The sequence below is a fragment of the Bombus vosnesenskii genome, unplaced genomic scaffold, assembly GCF_011952255.1.
Source record: "Bombus vosnesenskii isolate JDL3184/JDL3185 unplaced genomic scaffold, Bvos_JDL3184-5_v1.1 scf7180000013267, whole genome shotgun sequence".
NCBI classification, from domain to species: domain Eukaryota; kingdom Metazoa; phylum Arthropoda; class Insecta; order Hymenoptera; family Apidae; genus Bombus; species Bombus vosnesenskii.
In genome coordinates, this window is record NW_022882927.1 from 3,723,482 (window position 1) to 3,740,465 (window position 16,984).

At 38.4% G+C, this 16,984-nt stretch overlaps 1 protein-coding gene across 1 annotated transcript in view; it reads left to right on the forward strand.

The window, feature by feature from the left end:
* LOC117230620 (complexin) overlaps nucleotides 1-16,984 on the forward strand; it is a 322,043-nt gene that overhangs the window by 125,772 nt on the left and 179,287 nt on the right. Inside the window, exon 2 of the mRNA XM_033488233.1 lies at nucleotides 767-861. Coding sequence (XP_033344124.1) covers nucleotides 807-861 — 55 coding nt within the window. The 5' untranslated portion in view covers nucleotides 767-806. The remainder of the gene's footprint in view (nucleotides 1-766; nucleotides 862-16,984) is intronic.

Genomic DNA, 16,984 nt, shown 5'->3' on the forward strand with positions numbered 1-16,984 from the left:
CACCCCGGACTATTATCTCTGCTGTATTTTAAAAGAGACGTTAGTGCAACAAATTTTTGTCCTCACGTTTCTCCGATATTTTTCTCTTCGATGGAAAATATTAGGTTGAGCAATATAAGTCGTCTGCTTGAAGTTCTAAGTAATAAGTTGAAACTAATAAGTTGGTGTCTTCTTAAAAGATCACATACAGTGTTATTCTCACTTTCGCTATTCTTTTTACTTTCACGTAATATCTTTCTGTGTAATTACACTGCAGATTTTTAAGCGAATTTCATACTTTCAGCAATATAAATGAAGAAATGAAACTTGGATACATACAAATTTATTTCGCCTATTAAATCCTATAACAAGTATCTCACTTTGAGTATTTTTCATATTTTTGCATGTTTCGTACATTTCGCGCGTTATTGTTACACCTTTGTTGCTTGCCTGGCGGAATTGCAATTCCTCGTTTGGACTCTTTTTAATTTCTCTTAAACGCGTAAAGATCTACACTCTATATACATACGTGTAATCAACTGTCAACTGATCTCTCTCGCTTCTTCATAAATTTGTATTTTTTATTAAAAAATTGAAAGGCGTGTATTTTTAAATTCTTTGAAAAGACGAACACACTTATGATTCGATGCAAAATGTTTTAAAACTCTCTAAAGGATTCTCTCTTCAAAAAAAAAAAAAAAAAGAAAAAATAGAAAAATGAAAAAGAATAAAAATTTCGAGCGATCCTATATATCCAAATTCCAGTACTAAAAAGATCTTTTGTTACAGATCTGGTTTTTGCCGAGTGTTGAACAACAAGAACCAAAATGGCAGCCTTCGTGGCGAAGCAGATGGTCGGCAACAAGCTGAACGCAGTTAAAGGTGAGTTTTTATACATCGGAAAATTCGTTTTCTTCTACAATTACCTCGTTTTCTTCTGGCCTTCTAGAATTTCCTTGATATATAATTTTCTGGGGCAAGTAATTAACTACCAATCGCGTAGCTTCTATAACACGAAACTCCTCAATCATCACAACGCTTTTTACGGAATAAAAGAAACGGGGAAGCAGATCGGGGAATTGAGACGAGCAATTGCTACGTAAGACGACTGAATGCAATTACAATGGCCTGACTGACAGGCAATTTACTAATTCACGCGCGGAAATCGTTGATCTCCGTTTCACGCGACCAAGAAACAGAATTAACGAAGAACGCTTGATTCGGAAGCGATCGACCGCGAAACGAGAAGACATCTTGTTTCATTGAATCAAGCCTGGAAATATCTCGGGCAGAGGTCTTTTAAAATATAACGCGACTCGTGAAAGATAGATAACATTTTACTAATTGGTAATTATTATTAATTATTTACCAGGCAAAGTATTTTATTTAAATACTTTAATAAACTATATGGGATGAGTAGGCAACACAAATTTGCACTCATGAATACATTCCAAACTAGAATGGATAATAAATGCATCAAAGTTGGCTAGTATCATTCTGGCAATTGTTAAATATTATCAATTATTTATGAAACAAACTGTTTTACGCAACACACATAATACCACGTAATTCGAAAACGTTCGTGAGGTTTTCATTAGAAATTCCTATTAAATATCGAAATATTTGAGCAAATACCTACAGCTTTTGGATGAACACCGAAGAGAAATAAAGGGAAACCGTGTCTCTATTTTTCATCGAGGCAACGTCGTATGTACACGAAAGAAATTTTGAATCGTAGCTGGCATATGTTCTCCTCCATCTGTCTCATTCACCAAATATGCCGTAGTCTCGTATTATTTATCCTAATCATTGCAAAGCTTATGTCGAAGGCATGGAAGACAAGAAATGGAATAATTTCGTTGAAGCAACGAAAAAAGACGAAATATTTTTCAAAAAAAAAAAAAAAGACTCGTGAAATTATAAATGACAGAAAGTCTGATTCTACTTGAATCTTCCTTAAAATTCCCTTCGAATTTTCCGAACAACCTGACATATTCATAGAAGGTTGAAATACTTTCATAACCCACTTATAGGAAAAATTGGGAACGGAATTTGCAATTATGGGTACATTCCAAAGAGGGGTGGATGATAAATGCGATAAAGATGAACACGTACGAGGGTTCTATCGTATGTTCCTTCTACTGATGATCATCGTACTCGTATTACCGATCGACAGACCGTTCCTTTTCCAAACGATATAAAACAGCAATAATAAGAGATGGTTGGCTTGGTTTCGCGATCGTGACGAATTAATGGTGCAAACGTGAGATCGGAAAGTGCCGTTTCATCGCTCGGCCACGCGAAAAGCACCGTTTCACCGCGTCTTAATATATTTCTTCGGTAAGGGAACATCAGTCTTTCGGTCGGTAATTTAGCACGCGAATTAAGATTGATCGCTCGCACGAAGCAGGAAGGAAGAAAGCATTAGAGCAAATGACGAAGCACCGTTCGCCCCCTGTGGATCGGCGACTATGGAAAAAAAATGATTTGCTTACGCCTTCGTTTCCTATATATAGTACGGTAGGGTTATTTGATTCACCTAAATTCCCACACCTTAAAATTCAATCTTCAACTCTGTACAGAATAACGAAACTCGTTACATGTCATGAAACATCATTGATCTTTGGTGTAATAACGGAAAAACGAGGAAATATCGCCTGCTTTAGGCCCAGCAAGAGAAAATATCAAAAAATATAGTAAGCTTCTGTTTAAGCTAAAATTACATAGTTTTTACATACGTTACAGAATATACGCACATTACATACATTGTATGGTATATATTCTAAAGAAAATACTCTAAAGAAGAAAATAATCTGCTAAGATAAATTAATATACACAGGCTAGGGAATTCTGATAATTACAAACGAGAATATCGACGTTAGTTCAACAAACTTTCCTTTTGACGAATAGAGGTGATATCTTCTTAGAAAACTGTGTCTACAGAGTCGTCGATGTAAGTACGCGATATACTTGACGATTTATCAGGCCGGTAAAAACGAGTCGAGTAATAATCTGTTATGAAACGTAGATGGCATAGAAATTGTTCGCAATCGGATTCGACGATTACTTAGCTCGGCTCAAATGTTCTTCCGACACAAATAACCATACTTTACGGCGCGCACCATCAATCACGATATAGTCAACAAAGAAAAGATTCGATTCGATTTCTTCGAAAACGAAGGGCCACGCGGAAAGATTGTATTGCATATTTCCGATTCATATTTTCACTTCGAATCACCTGCTTACCTATTATGCCGCGATTAACAGGACACCTTGTATATAAATATTTTTAACTCTATCGATCCGAGTTAAAAGAATCGTTTCTTAACGCGTACTCAAGCGACTGATAATACTCGAAATAGAATCTTTACCCGGTTGCTTCGCTGGTTTAATGCTGTTCACGTAACTGTGTCAGCGACGTGTATAAAAAGCTTGGCCGCGAAGCAAAGCGAGCCAGCGACGTTAATAAGCTCGACAAACGTGGCTCGACTCCCGACGTTTCCGATTATACGGAATAATATACTGCATTAAAGTCAAGTTGGTCATAGTTGACGACTCTAACACGATGCTTTTCCATCGTTGCTTCATCTCGAAAGACAGAAGCAGATGTGGCTAAATATCACTCTGTTAATCGTGCAATCGCGAGATTAAAGCGAATGACCAGAGCAGACGTACATTTGATTAAAATATCTGCAAGTGCCATCGAGTTCTCGAAAATTCCTATGCAGCGTTCCAACGTCGATCGATTATATCATTCGCGACTAATTTTGTTATCCAGCTTGATGATAATCGGTAGCGGCAAATCAAATTTCAAAGCTAATAATTTCATCGGTTTGCGATTAATCGCCCGTATAGTTCCAATCTCTTCTCCTTCAATCCCTCTTACCTTCTAGGTCATACGAGCTCCTTTCACAAATTAAATTGAACGGCACATTTTACGATGAAATTTTTCAAGAAGTTGCTGATCATACCGAATGAAGATATTTGGAGGGAGATGTCCGTGTATGCAGAAAGTATTAGAAAGATGTATACGTTCTGCGACAGAAGAAAAATATATAAAAATATAAAAATTGTAATAGTAATTGTAGAATTTCGATTATACATATGTTTCGCTCATTTTTGCTCTACCAATCTCCCTGGGCTATTAAATTGCATATCTTTTTTAATGTTAGTAATTTCGTTCGCGTATATATATATATATATCCCTTACAATCGGATGAATTAAACGTACATACTAATTAAACGTTAATTTTAGGTGAAACTGAAAAGAAATGCGTTACTTGAACTAAATTTTGCGCTTCTGGAGAAAATAAAAAGCAGAGATTATAAGGACGATCCGGAAACGTTGCAATATCCTAGCTTGTGTCTCACAGACGAACGAATATCCACGATATTTACCGGGATAACCGATGTCTCGAATAACCGAGGTTCTACCGTGCTAAATTTATACAGACATTAAGGAACGAATACAAATCAGCTTTGACTTCTACAATTATGATAGTTGCTCGAGGCAGTTACCATAAACGTTCAGACGCTTTCGATTATGGCTATTACTGGACGTTGCCAAGGTGTCCAGTGGGATTGCATGCCGTTTCAATTTCTTCTAGAAACGCTGCCAGTCATAACATTCATTAAAATGTGTACGTTATGTATATTGTACTATGAGTAATTAATATGTACGTTACTTATCATCATCATCATCATCATTATGGTCATGGATACTGAAAAAGGAAATCGGTTCTTGTAATAAATTTTACTCATATGGTTATATAACAATCTCTTTTTAAATGTATTTGTCGAATCAGCACGCACGTGACCTTTAAATCCTGGCAGCAGACGATAAAAGTTCCTTCCTCAAAAGGATGATCCTGGCACAGAGAATACCCATCTCGATCTTCTTCGGCGAAAGAACGCTGAATCCGTATTTCAGCGGGCCGGTTTAATTTTCCGCGGATTTTACCACGCGTATTTCGCGTGGCCAGGGGAAACGTCGCTCTGCGAACGGGACACTCGATCGTTGTTATTCGAGTTACAATTACAAGTTGGCTAGTTAGAGCGGGAATTGAAGAGGAGCAGAGCGTAGGCCGGGAGCCGACGCGTCGCCAGCTGGCTTGTCGGCTTGCTGGCAGGTTGAACGATGGCCCGCAATAAAACTTGTGTCATTAAGGGAAAGTTTTAGCCTCCGCGAACGCCACGGGAACGAACCGTATCACGGGGAATCCGTAATGGGAAAATGGGGACCTTCGTCAAACGAACCAGCCCCGACCTCGAATCTTTCTTCGGGTAAAGCTTAACTCACTTGGACGCGATCAATCCATCCTTCTTCCCATCTCGTGGCTTTCCCAACCTCCCAACCTTCGATACCGCGACTTCTTCCACTTATTTTTACTCAGCCGCTCTCCCAATGTCCACCATTATACATAGAATTAGATATATCGAACTCGTAGTCGAGTGATTCAACGTTTTCGTACGATCCTCCTACGTGGTCGGTTAAAACACATCAGCAAATGTTTCTTGTAATAGTGGTCTCTTGTAGAAGTGTACAGAAAACAAACCCAATTTCAAGAGTTGAGACTGGTAATCGCGTAGATTGCTCCTCTTGCAATCCCAGATTACAGATCGGAATCCCAATGGATCCTTTTCGATTCTTCTCGACTAAATTCTGGAAATTAATATTGCTGGCTTTCGCGTACTTTTTTCGATCTTTTATCTCCAATAAATTCGCCAAACTAATATTCTCGATTTTCATCGTTATCTCCTCTCTTATTTTTCGTTTGAAATAAATTCCCCAAATTAACATTCTCTTATCCTTTATCTCGGATGAATCCGCCAAATGAATATTCTTAATTTTTATTACCATTTTCCATCTCAAATAAATTGTCCAAATGAATATTCTTTTATCTTCTATCTTAAATACACCCGGCAATTTAATTTTCTTCGTTTTCACTGCCTTTTCTTTGTTCATTTCTCAACACAAATATATTCTCCAAACGAATATTCTTTATTTTCACATCTCTTGGATCTCGGCTCGGTTAGTTTATACTTTGAGATATAAAATCCGATAACAAGAACCGTCGATGCTTTCGACATTAAAAACTCTCTCGAGGTAAAGCGATATTTAGAATACTTTCCAATTTTGATAAATAGCAATAATTCTTCAAAAGTATATAAATAGTTCATCTCGATACCATTGACAGGTTCACTCTGAATGAATCACGGTTCTTAACCGTTTCCCTAGCAATTATCACAGTTTGTCCGTCACGGTGTAAAGCAAAGCGGAGTGAAGAGGAACAGAGACGGAAGTTCCAAGTGCCGGAAACCCCCAGTGGTTTGTTCGGGGGTGCGACGGGGTTTAACGGGAAATGCGGTGGGAAACTTTCGCCAAGCTTCAAAGAGTGGATGAATCGAATGGCAATTAGTTTGGAGATGACCTGAATGCAAGATAGGACATTGGGCTGAGAACATATATAGGGTGAGCCAAGAAGGAAGAGGAGGAGAAATGATAGAAGAGTCAAATGGGGGAAAAAGTGTTAGAAGAAGCGTTAGAATAAAGGATCTTTTCGAGGAAGAAGATCATCGAGTGGATAAGGAGGGAAAAAATTGATAGAAGGGCGTTGAATAAAAAGCTGCTATACGATGTGTAAGAAAAAGGGGTGATAGGGGAAAAGAGATTAAGCAAAGAGGGTGACAGAAAGAACAGGGGTGTACGAATTAGACTGAGTATCAGGGAAAGTGTGAACAATAACGACGAACATCAGTGCGTCGCAATTTCGAATATTAATCTTCTATAAGGTTTCAGATTTCATCAATATAATAGTGACAATCGTGCCTTATTACAGCGCCAATGAGATTTTAAAATGTTTTATAAAACACGTACGATATGCATATAAAAGTCTTCAAACTGATTTCTCAATTTCGTTAAATACAATTGATATTCAATTTTCTAGAAACGAATACTTCCCAAAAGTTCACTCAACGCATAAAGAAGACATAAAAGTGGTGAATTCTAAGATAAATTGTGATAGAAAATGGAACGAATAATAACAGTAAATTCTAAGGTAAATTGTGATACACAATGTAAAATTCTAGGTTAAATTATGGTAAAATGTCATATGATAAATAATGGTAAACCGCGAGATAAAATTAAAAACCTGTGTTCGTAACATCATCACTTTCCTGTACTTTCCAATTTGTGGAATTGATTAATGTGGCTTTTAACCGGCTCATATATAAATTCCTCTGCTGGCCTCCTTTCCCAGCACCCCTCCTCCTGTGCTCCGGAGCATCCAAACTGCTGCAGGTTTTTCCTCGGTCAGCCGGTTAATTGAAATCCCGTGGATCGATCGACCGCGACCTACGCTGCTGTGCGGTTGCTTGTTGGAAGTCGACCGAATGGCTTTGGTCTTCGACGTTCAGAGGTGATGTAGCTTCCCCTCAAATTCTCTATGCATTCCTCGAGATGCATTTTCTGTCTTGGAACACACAGGGCTGGGGTCAAAATGACTTCGCACGATAAACAGATGTCAGAGGGTGAAATGGGGCGAAACGATGAGTTTACTGGAAATATGGTGGATCGTGTTACTTTCTAGGACGCGCAGGATATCTGTCACCAGAAAATTCGGCGTTTCCTCGGGAAATCTCCCTATTTCACGGTACTCGTTGTCTTCATAGATTCGACCGGATTCGCGGTTCGAAGGAGCGCAATAATCCCATTCGCGGCGGATTTATCTGCGTGGAGCGATTCCACTTGAAATCGTTGATATTCCCAACTGCGAACACCTATCGGCTTTTAACCTCGATTTATGTCGAATTGCTATGAAGAGAATAGATTGGCACGAAGAGCATCAAGATTTCCCTCTTGCACGATTCAATTAATAGCTACTCTTAACGCTGCACGCGAATTTCGTATATTTTGTCCTGAGAGCTGCAATAGATTGAAATATACTCGCGCCATATCGTCACGTTTCATTTTTGCGAAATATTATTATCGTCATATTTGTGCATTTTTTTCCAACGAATTCTCCAGTGGCTGTAAAAAATATTTATACATCGCCGTATTTATTATTCCACTGATACATTAGTTAATTAGACTTGACTATAATAAATCTCGTAGCATTTATAGTATTTTCAGGCGATTAGAAAAATTTGGCGCTATGGAAGTGAAATATAGAACTTTTCTTTTTGTTTTTATTAAGTTTCATTGGATAATAAAGACATACACGAATACCTTTTTTGTGGCCACCGTAAATCGTTCATATTGTTGAAAATTTATCTTTCTTTACTGGTTCTGAAAAATTTCGTGATATATGGCTCACCTATGACCACCGTGTGGCAGGCAACGTATTCATTTTAATTTTTGCTTGTACGGCAACCAACACGATGGCATGGAAAGCTGAAAATCGTTGGTTTGATATTGTAATGCTAAGTGGACAACGGTTGTGAATATCTCGAATCTAGTTTAATGGTGTTTATACGTTATGCTGTTAGATAAGTAACAACCTTTACGCCGCTCTTTCGAGAAAACTTTCGAAATAGCCGAGCGCTCTAATTTTCGAATTTTCAGCGCGAATAGAGAGACTCATCGAAAGAAGTTTGTTATGTTTGGGATTGAAGAAACTTCGCCACGATGCTCACCGTAATCCCCTCGCAAATCCTTTGAGCGCTATTAGCGACTTCGTTGCCGGACCTAACTTCCGCCGGGTTTTCTCCTATATACGAACGCAAATATTATTTAATCCTTTACGCTCGTCCTGCTCTTGAACCATGCTTTCGGTATATTCCATGCTTGGGAAACCTCGCGACTTCTGCCTACGAAGGCGCGCATATTATCGACCTAAACTACTGCTCGAACGTGTCTGGATACTTTGTTTATTTTTGACAAGCAGAATTTTAATTTCTAAATTACAAACGAATCGAACTGTAACGATTTCATGTTACATTATCGATTACCGTGATAGTTACGTATAGTGGTATATTATAACTCGATTAAATTGACTTTTGAATGTATGCAATGGTGAAATTGCCATTCGTAATTGACTAAATCTTATTGTGGAATTATTCTATTGCTTGACTCTTCACCTTCAGGTTCTTTAATCTTTGAGTCATAAATAGAACGTACTTTTATTAATAGGAATAAGGAAATAGAACTTACATAAAGATTTATTTCTTCTATTGAAGAAAGTAAGAATTACTTCGCTTTGAGTATTTTTTATATTCTCGCATACTCTACAAATCCTTAAATCTCCCGTATGCAAATAAAAATCTGATTATGAGATAAATTAAGAACAGCCTTCTAAACTGATAGGATTACTTTTGATGTTAATACGATCGGTCGATGGTTAAATAACAAATGTATTAACATTATAGTCTGATGATTTCATAACAACATAGTAAGTGTTGTATCCCATTACTAATCTATGCTTAATTCGTATATGTAGTTTAATAAAATTTTCATACCGTTATTATAGAACGACTAAAGTGTCCGTTTATAAGCTATTTCGGTTTTCAGTTATTTGGAAGTTGTTGACGAAGCCACAAAGAAAACAGAGAGAATAAAATAAGCCTAGAAAACGTAGCCAGCCCATAGCCAGGAATAGAATATTAACGCAACCGATAAACCATCGATAATGATGACCGTTGCGCACATTCGTTTTGAATCGAAACAATTCACTGGCATTTGCATACCATTTGCGTGATTTATAATACTAGAGATAATTATCTTCGTATCCAGCCACCATAAATACCGCTCATGTGCATATTGCCACTCCTCTTCTCTATGGCCTCTTATGCCAATCGTTTTGCTGTTTGTTCACAGTATCTCTTCGTTGGTTGTATTAATTTTCGCCTTTCCATGTTTCATTACCTTGTACCCTTACTTTTTAAACATAACTTTTCCTCGTGTCTTTGAATATTTCAAAAATATCTATCGTCGTGACATTATGTGATATTCAAGATGTTAGTTTGTGTTCAAGATGTTCCCTTAACATACAGTTAAAGATTTGGCATACTTGATACAAATACAAGGAACGTCCACTATACGCTGTAACAAAACACAGATGAAAATAATTAATATTTTGTTAATCACTACATCTTGTGACATTTCTTGTTCTCTTCCCACATTCTTCATATAAAATTGTATATATAAAATATACAAATTAGCGTATTTCTTCAGTTCGCCCCATGAAGATATAATTTTACCACAAAAATTAGCAATTTAACTATAATGTAATATATTTGAATTTATTGCAGTCCCAAAGGCAAAGTAAATAAAATTCACGTGTCAGCCGATATGTTAAGGGAAGATGAGCGACGATCTTAAGTCACCGATGAGTCGATAGCAAGAAGAAAACTAATTAACGAGCCGATTGTCGCGCGTTCCACTTGGCCAGGCTGCACGTCGTTGCATCAATTATCTCGCCGTATCCGGGATCGCATCTGGGCCGATGGGCAGGGTTTGAACTATGGCGGCTCCAGGCTGCGGTTGGAACTAGCCAGAGCGTAGCTGCGATGCTGGTCGACCAACGTGTTCCGCGTGTTTCGTGGGAAACGCGGTAGAATGATCGTCGTGCGATTTAAACCAACTCCCACGTGAACTCTATTTACGATGCGACCAGTCCACTTTTTTCCCAGAGTTTTCCTACGACCGAACAAAGGCCAGAAAACAAAAGACTACGAGCCGACCAACAAACTTTTCCGCGACTTATACCGCCCCCATTTTAAACTATTTTCCAACGTTGTCGTTCTCTTCTGTGCCCCTCGGTTCTTCTTCGGCGATCGATGAAGAACAAGAGAATAGAAATGACTCGCAGTGAATTGAATTTTAATTGCTCGAGCGATTGTACGAAGATTGAAAATCGATGCGAACCTTGTAGGATGTACATTAATTAATGAAAGCTTTGTATGTAGTGCAAATTCGTGCGATAAGTTCGATACATAGTTCTAGACTAGGTTCGTGTCTGTGTTTCTATACTCTTCGAAAATATTTTACGAACGCAGAACGATAAGCTCGCGAAATGACTCATTTTATATGATATAGCTTAGTTTAGTGAGGACAGGATGAAATTTTAAATAAACGAATGGCGAACATTTTTATTTCCACGTGAAGCGATCCAACGCAACCGTTCCAAGTCATAGCATATTTCTAGCGCAGTTAAAAAATAATACGAAAAGAAGAAACACATAAAAGATTTGTCGTAAAAAGATTTGACAAAGAATTGTCGTATCTCTATCTTCTTTTTCTTGTAAGTCTAATGATACACGCGCAATGTGCATTGTTTCCTTAAATAAAAATGCATTTCTTCCTTCACAGATCGAATCCAACCTCGAAATCTCGTGAATGTAAAAAGGTATCGAGACAAAGTGGTAGAAACTGAATAGCACGTCAGATATCGTAAATAAAATTCATCTTTGGGTGTTTCGTGTTATATGCAAATTTTCTATAAAAGAGATACGTTTGTCCTTCATAGAAATTATTGCCTGCTGTCCTCGCGCGAGCCATAAAATCCTATCTTATGACGTGTTCTGTTAAGAAACCGTGAATGAGCTTATTGGATAAACCGAAGCAAATGAAGGATGCTGCACGCGTTTAGTATGTGCTGTACGTTCAGTATGATTCGCCGCTTCCACTTTTTAGTCAGGGAATCGGCTGAACGGGACACGCGAGTGGACACGCGGGCTGCGGGTATCGTACATCGTTTTCGAAAGTGCATTCGTGTCAGCGCCAGGGAGACAGCTGCGCCGTGATGGCTCGTTGAAATGACTAGACCGGCCCTCGAATAAATCACGAGGCGCATAATTAATTGGGACGATTGTTTGTCGCGCGGTGATATCGATGAACAGGCTGAATCGTCGGCACGCGCTTAGTCTCGCGTCGATATCCCATTCTCGATATACGACCTTCGTTCTCGCGCTCCAACGCATTTCCAATTTCTCGATTCACCGATAGAGGAACGTACCTTCCCCTGTCTTCCTTGTAAACATTTTCTGGCCGAATCAAGCCTTCTTTTTACAGTAAAATCTCGTTTAACCGCGTTTCTCTACGAAGAGGCAAATTGGTCGTAAAGTAACTTGAGAAAAAAATTAAGCAATTGAACTACGAATCTTCGAGCAATTTCATATTTCTATTGATATCACTGAGACGATGAAACCCACGCAAGGATTTATTTCACCCATTAAATATCGTAACGCGTAACTCACTTCGAATATTTTTCAGAGTTTTGCCTTTTATAGTTACAATGTGCATTTTGTGTATTTCTAAATCTCAACATGTTCAACTTATCTTACTTTCAATTTTGAGCGAGTTACAGTCTGTGTATCGTTATGCACTTCAGAATTGAAACTGTCTGAACGTTTAAATCATTTGACGAAGCAGCTTCGCGTGTCCTTCTGCGAAAAAATTCGCCGAATCTCTCGTCAAGAGTTTAAACGATAGAAATCACCGACGAAGCATGAGAGGGATTATGTTCATAAATATCGCTGTATGTATATACGTAGGGTAGATCGACAGTTGCATCGCGGTTAAACAGTGGTCGGTTCGCGTACGCGTAACCAACACTTTGGTTCCGTTTGTTTTATATTTGCTCGATGATTTACCGATGCCAGTGAGTGACGTTTAATTATTCCGGCTCGTTTTGCGCACCCGTCACAGGTTAATTTAATAACTTGCCCGCGGATCGTTCGCGCTCAGCGTCACGCGCCGCATCGAAACGCATTGACCAACCTCTCGAAACTAATTTTCGAATTGGCTTCGGTGCTCGGGACGATATGGTTTTTATTCGAGTAATTAAACGAGGTGCGGTTTCCATAAAAAGTAAACACAGTCACGGGAGCCAGTCTTATTCGTGGGGAAACTTGTTTGTACGAATAGGGCGCAGTATAAGACAGGTATTCCGCCTCTTCTTATTAATCTAATTCTTATTAGTCTCGTTTGCTCAATTATTTGCCAGCTAATGGATATTAGTAAATAAACAAGTTGCAGATTACGAATTATAAACTTGTCTTTTACAATTTCACGATTTTAAGGGCTACAGAATGATTAACGTTCTTGTGATTGATTTCTTTTGAAAGATAATAAAAATGCAGATAAGATCTGTACACTACGAATTTTACTTTTATTATTAACTCTTGTACTAAAACTTTGTCATCATATTCCTAAGAGTCATCTACTCTGTAACAGTATAGTTACATCATAAATATTTATTTATTGCTTCGAGCAAATATAAATCCACTTTGTAAAATTATGTCCTCTTTTCACGCTTCTTATTTTACAAACATTCTTTTGTCACTTATCGTTGATCATATAAGAAAATACTGAAAGATACTTCTGATTTCTAGTTCGCCATTAATTTGTATATTTTAACATTCGCGTATATTTCATACAAAATGATCAAACGTGTACTTGAACGACAGTGTACGTTCTCGCCAACAGGTACATCCGTTGTTCCTCGAGCTTAGACTCCAACATGACTATTCGTGGCGAGGAGTTATTTTTCTCGCGCGAGAACCTTGCTACTACGAGAGCGTGCAAGAGACGACGAGAAGTTGGAGGCAGAGTGAAATAATTCTTGGGGTCGCGCATTGTGCACCCGTGACCCTTATCTCGAGATTGTGCCGCGTTAAATAAGAACAAAAGCTGTGCTTTTGTGTCTGGGCCGCTTTATGCCAGCACGCCGTTCTCCGAGAGTTCTGAATTAATCACGCGGATACTCCATTTACGTGGTTCTTCGTCGCCAAGAATTCACGACGATGCTTCGATAGGACAGCGCCCCGATCCTTGTTTCTTTCTCTTACTCTCGTTTCTCTTTGGGTAATTAGACGAGTTTGCGTTCAATTACGACTGTCGCGACAAAACGAACGTTGCCCTTGCCCGCCCGATCGTTTGCTTGGCAATTAGACGCCGCTTGTTATCGCTCGCAACTTCTTAATTCGTTCCTCCGTTTGTTCAATGCGAGCTTCTCCTTTTGAATTTGTTGTACGGTGATGTATCAGATGGAACGTCGTTGCGTGGTAATTCGCGAACAATAATTACGCTTAATTAGTACGTAGTACATTTATCTACGCAATTTTACTTCTCAAATCAAATATATCAAACGGAACATATGGAGATACGTCAACTCGAATATTTCGAAGATTCTTTCTGATATGTCGCGTGTCGCGGCTTTCAACTCCAAAGAAACGAACCGACTAAATTTCGCCGGCAAAAAAGGAGCGAAACACGCTTTTATCTGACTACTTTAAATAGGAGCGCAGACACTTAAAAGTACGCTAACATATCGGTAGAGTACGATATGGGATCTAAGTTGCGACGTGTTTTCATGTTAGGATTTGAATGAAGTTGAAGCGAAGCACGGAAGTTCGTGTGTAAAGTTTTACGCTATAAACTTCCGTATAACTTCACCGAAGGAGGACCATTTCATTTGATCAATTATCGATAGAGACGCGCTTTCTCTGATATTTTGATAGAAAACAGACGATGCGCTAAAATTTGAGAAAAATTGCACCGACAATAAATATAATACACCCGTGGTTTAGTTAGCTAATGACTTTGTCGAAAGATCAAGCGACTTATTCGTCTGTTGGTCGATGGGATCAAGCCTTGGACAGTTGAGGTCAGATTTTGGATAACACGGCGAATTTACAGGACGTCTTCTTCAAACAGCGAATCATCCATCTTTGCAGGACAAAGTTGTGCACGGAGACTGGCGGCTTTTTAGGCCGGCCTGATATTTCGAGGCCGAGTTTTCGCGGCTGGACGCGCACGAACATATCGATCGTGCTTTAGACGTGGCACGGATAAAATGTAGGGTCGTTGTAAGGTGGTGCACGGTCTAAAAATAAGTAACCAACCGTTGCCACCGTGGAGGCGGCGAACGAAAAACCGCGGCCGTTTTGCGTATTTCGCGCGAACAATTACGTGCCGCTGAATAAAAGCGCAGCTTTCTCGTAAAAATCCTCTTGTATAATTCTCCGGCACACGCTTACCGCGCGTTTCTCGAATTCTTGCTTTTCACGCGGCAGAGTTACGTCTCTTTTCCTTCCTTTTACAGCTTTCTGCAAGATCCTCTCGTCGTTCCCCAGCCACGTTAAAAGTTATGCAACGCGACGACTGCGTTCGGTTCGTACGGTAACTCACAGATGATCGTGAAAATTATGCTTGTCGCCGAAAAATATATTATCACTCATAGGTATATGGTATATAATATATATGTCGGAGATGAAAGAACATCGGGGTTGGAATTTTGGAATTTTTGGGAAAATCCCCAATACTTTAGTCTAGACTTTTTATTATAACTGTGCTTAAATAATAAAACTTAGTAGTAATTGTTTATAATTTAATCCGATTATGTTTGCCCGAGATTTATGACAGTAGGCTTGGGCTCGAAGTGACACGTCTGGTCGCTAAACGTAGCCACGGTCACGGGATGGACGTTTTTACCTGACAGAGGTATGACATAGTTGTATAGCTCTCCTTAAAAATATAGTTGACCCAAGGTGTCAACTTCCCAGTTCCACTTAGACTTTTGACAAGTAAGCGCATTTGCTATCCTGTTGACGGTGTATTCGTTACTGAACCTAAGATTATTGTCATTAGCATCTCGAGTATCTAATCGTCACGGTTAATTGTCAAATTCTGTATTAGTCATATAATCACCTTATGGATTTATTATTATATTCATTTAGGGACTAAGTAATCATTGTTATTATGATATAAATCTTTAGTAAAAACTTATTATCGTGTAGTGAAGTTGTTTATTGCTAGTGAACTTTATTCTTTAATAATCATATTTGTACCATTAACTATCATCTGTATTGTATAATGAAAAAATGGCTAATCCAAATGAAGGTTCGTTAAACGCCTCTAAATCCAATGCCAACTCGACATATATATATGCATTTCCTCATAAAGTCTATGGCGCGTGCAGAATTCTATAAGTATCAAGACACGGAGGAAATCAAGGCATTCTTGATGAATCGTTAGATTTATTAAACTTATTAAGAATTGTTATTTCATCTGGAACCTTAAACTGCAAAAAACTCGTATGTTCAATATCGTAATAGGAAGCTCGCTAATTGTATGCGTGTACGTATGTAGTAAAATTTAATGTGTTCTTTGATTGTACACGCTGTATCTCTCTATCGTCGGTTTAGTCAATTTCTATTTCATAGCTCTGTTATCGATTATATCTTTTGTATCGTATAATCTAGTACGTTTCATACGTCATTATTTTATCAGCCGCAGCGTTATGAGTCATTTAATGCATCTTAAATGTTTTCAAAGGGAGATTTAGATCAGATAAAATTGTACACGAGCCAACATATAATTGTTCATTCGCTACTTCCCATTAACACTCTTCCAAACAGTTTACACGATCTTTTACCACGTATTTCGATTCGTTGTAGCTGTAACGATTATAAAGAAGAAAATAATTGGAAATTATTTGACTGTAAATTGGGCGAGTTGGTTAAACGAACAAATTTAGTTGGTTTCCGTCAAAAATCGATAAATTAGAATCGGCGCTGAGTTGGACGAGCCGCTAAAATTGACGGCGGATTAGCGTAATTCGAAATCGACACTGGCGGAAATTATTAATTAATAATATATATACCGACAGTGATCTGTCTTCGTAGCCGGTAATCTATCTGAAATTAATTGAACGCCGATAATTAACGGGACTACCGGTTCAAAGCTCGAAAATAATATCCGCGTTGCAACTCGTCAACTCGATAATAACACGTCCCGTTCGATTTCCTTTCTTTCGTTTCGATTTGTCCGTTTAATCGATAAGCATATCTTCATTTTCGTCACTTTCTGTTAAAAACATTTTTAATGCAAACACAAGATGCAAAGCACTTTGTACCATTTTTTTGTACGATCAGCGAATATGCGTCACATGAAGTATAAATGATTTATTTGAAATCTTGTCAATGGTATAATATAAAATTAAACACGCGATTAGCTAAAACGCCAAAATTATTTCGAAATATTATTGGTGGAATCGATCACGAT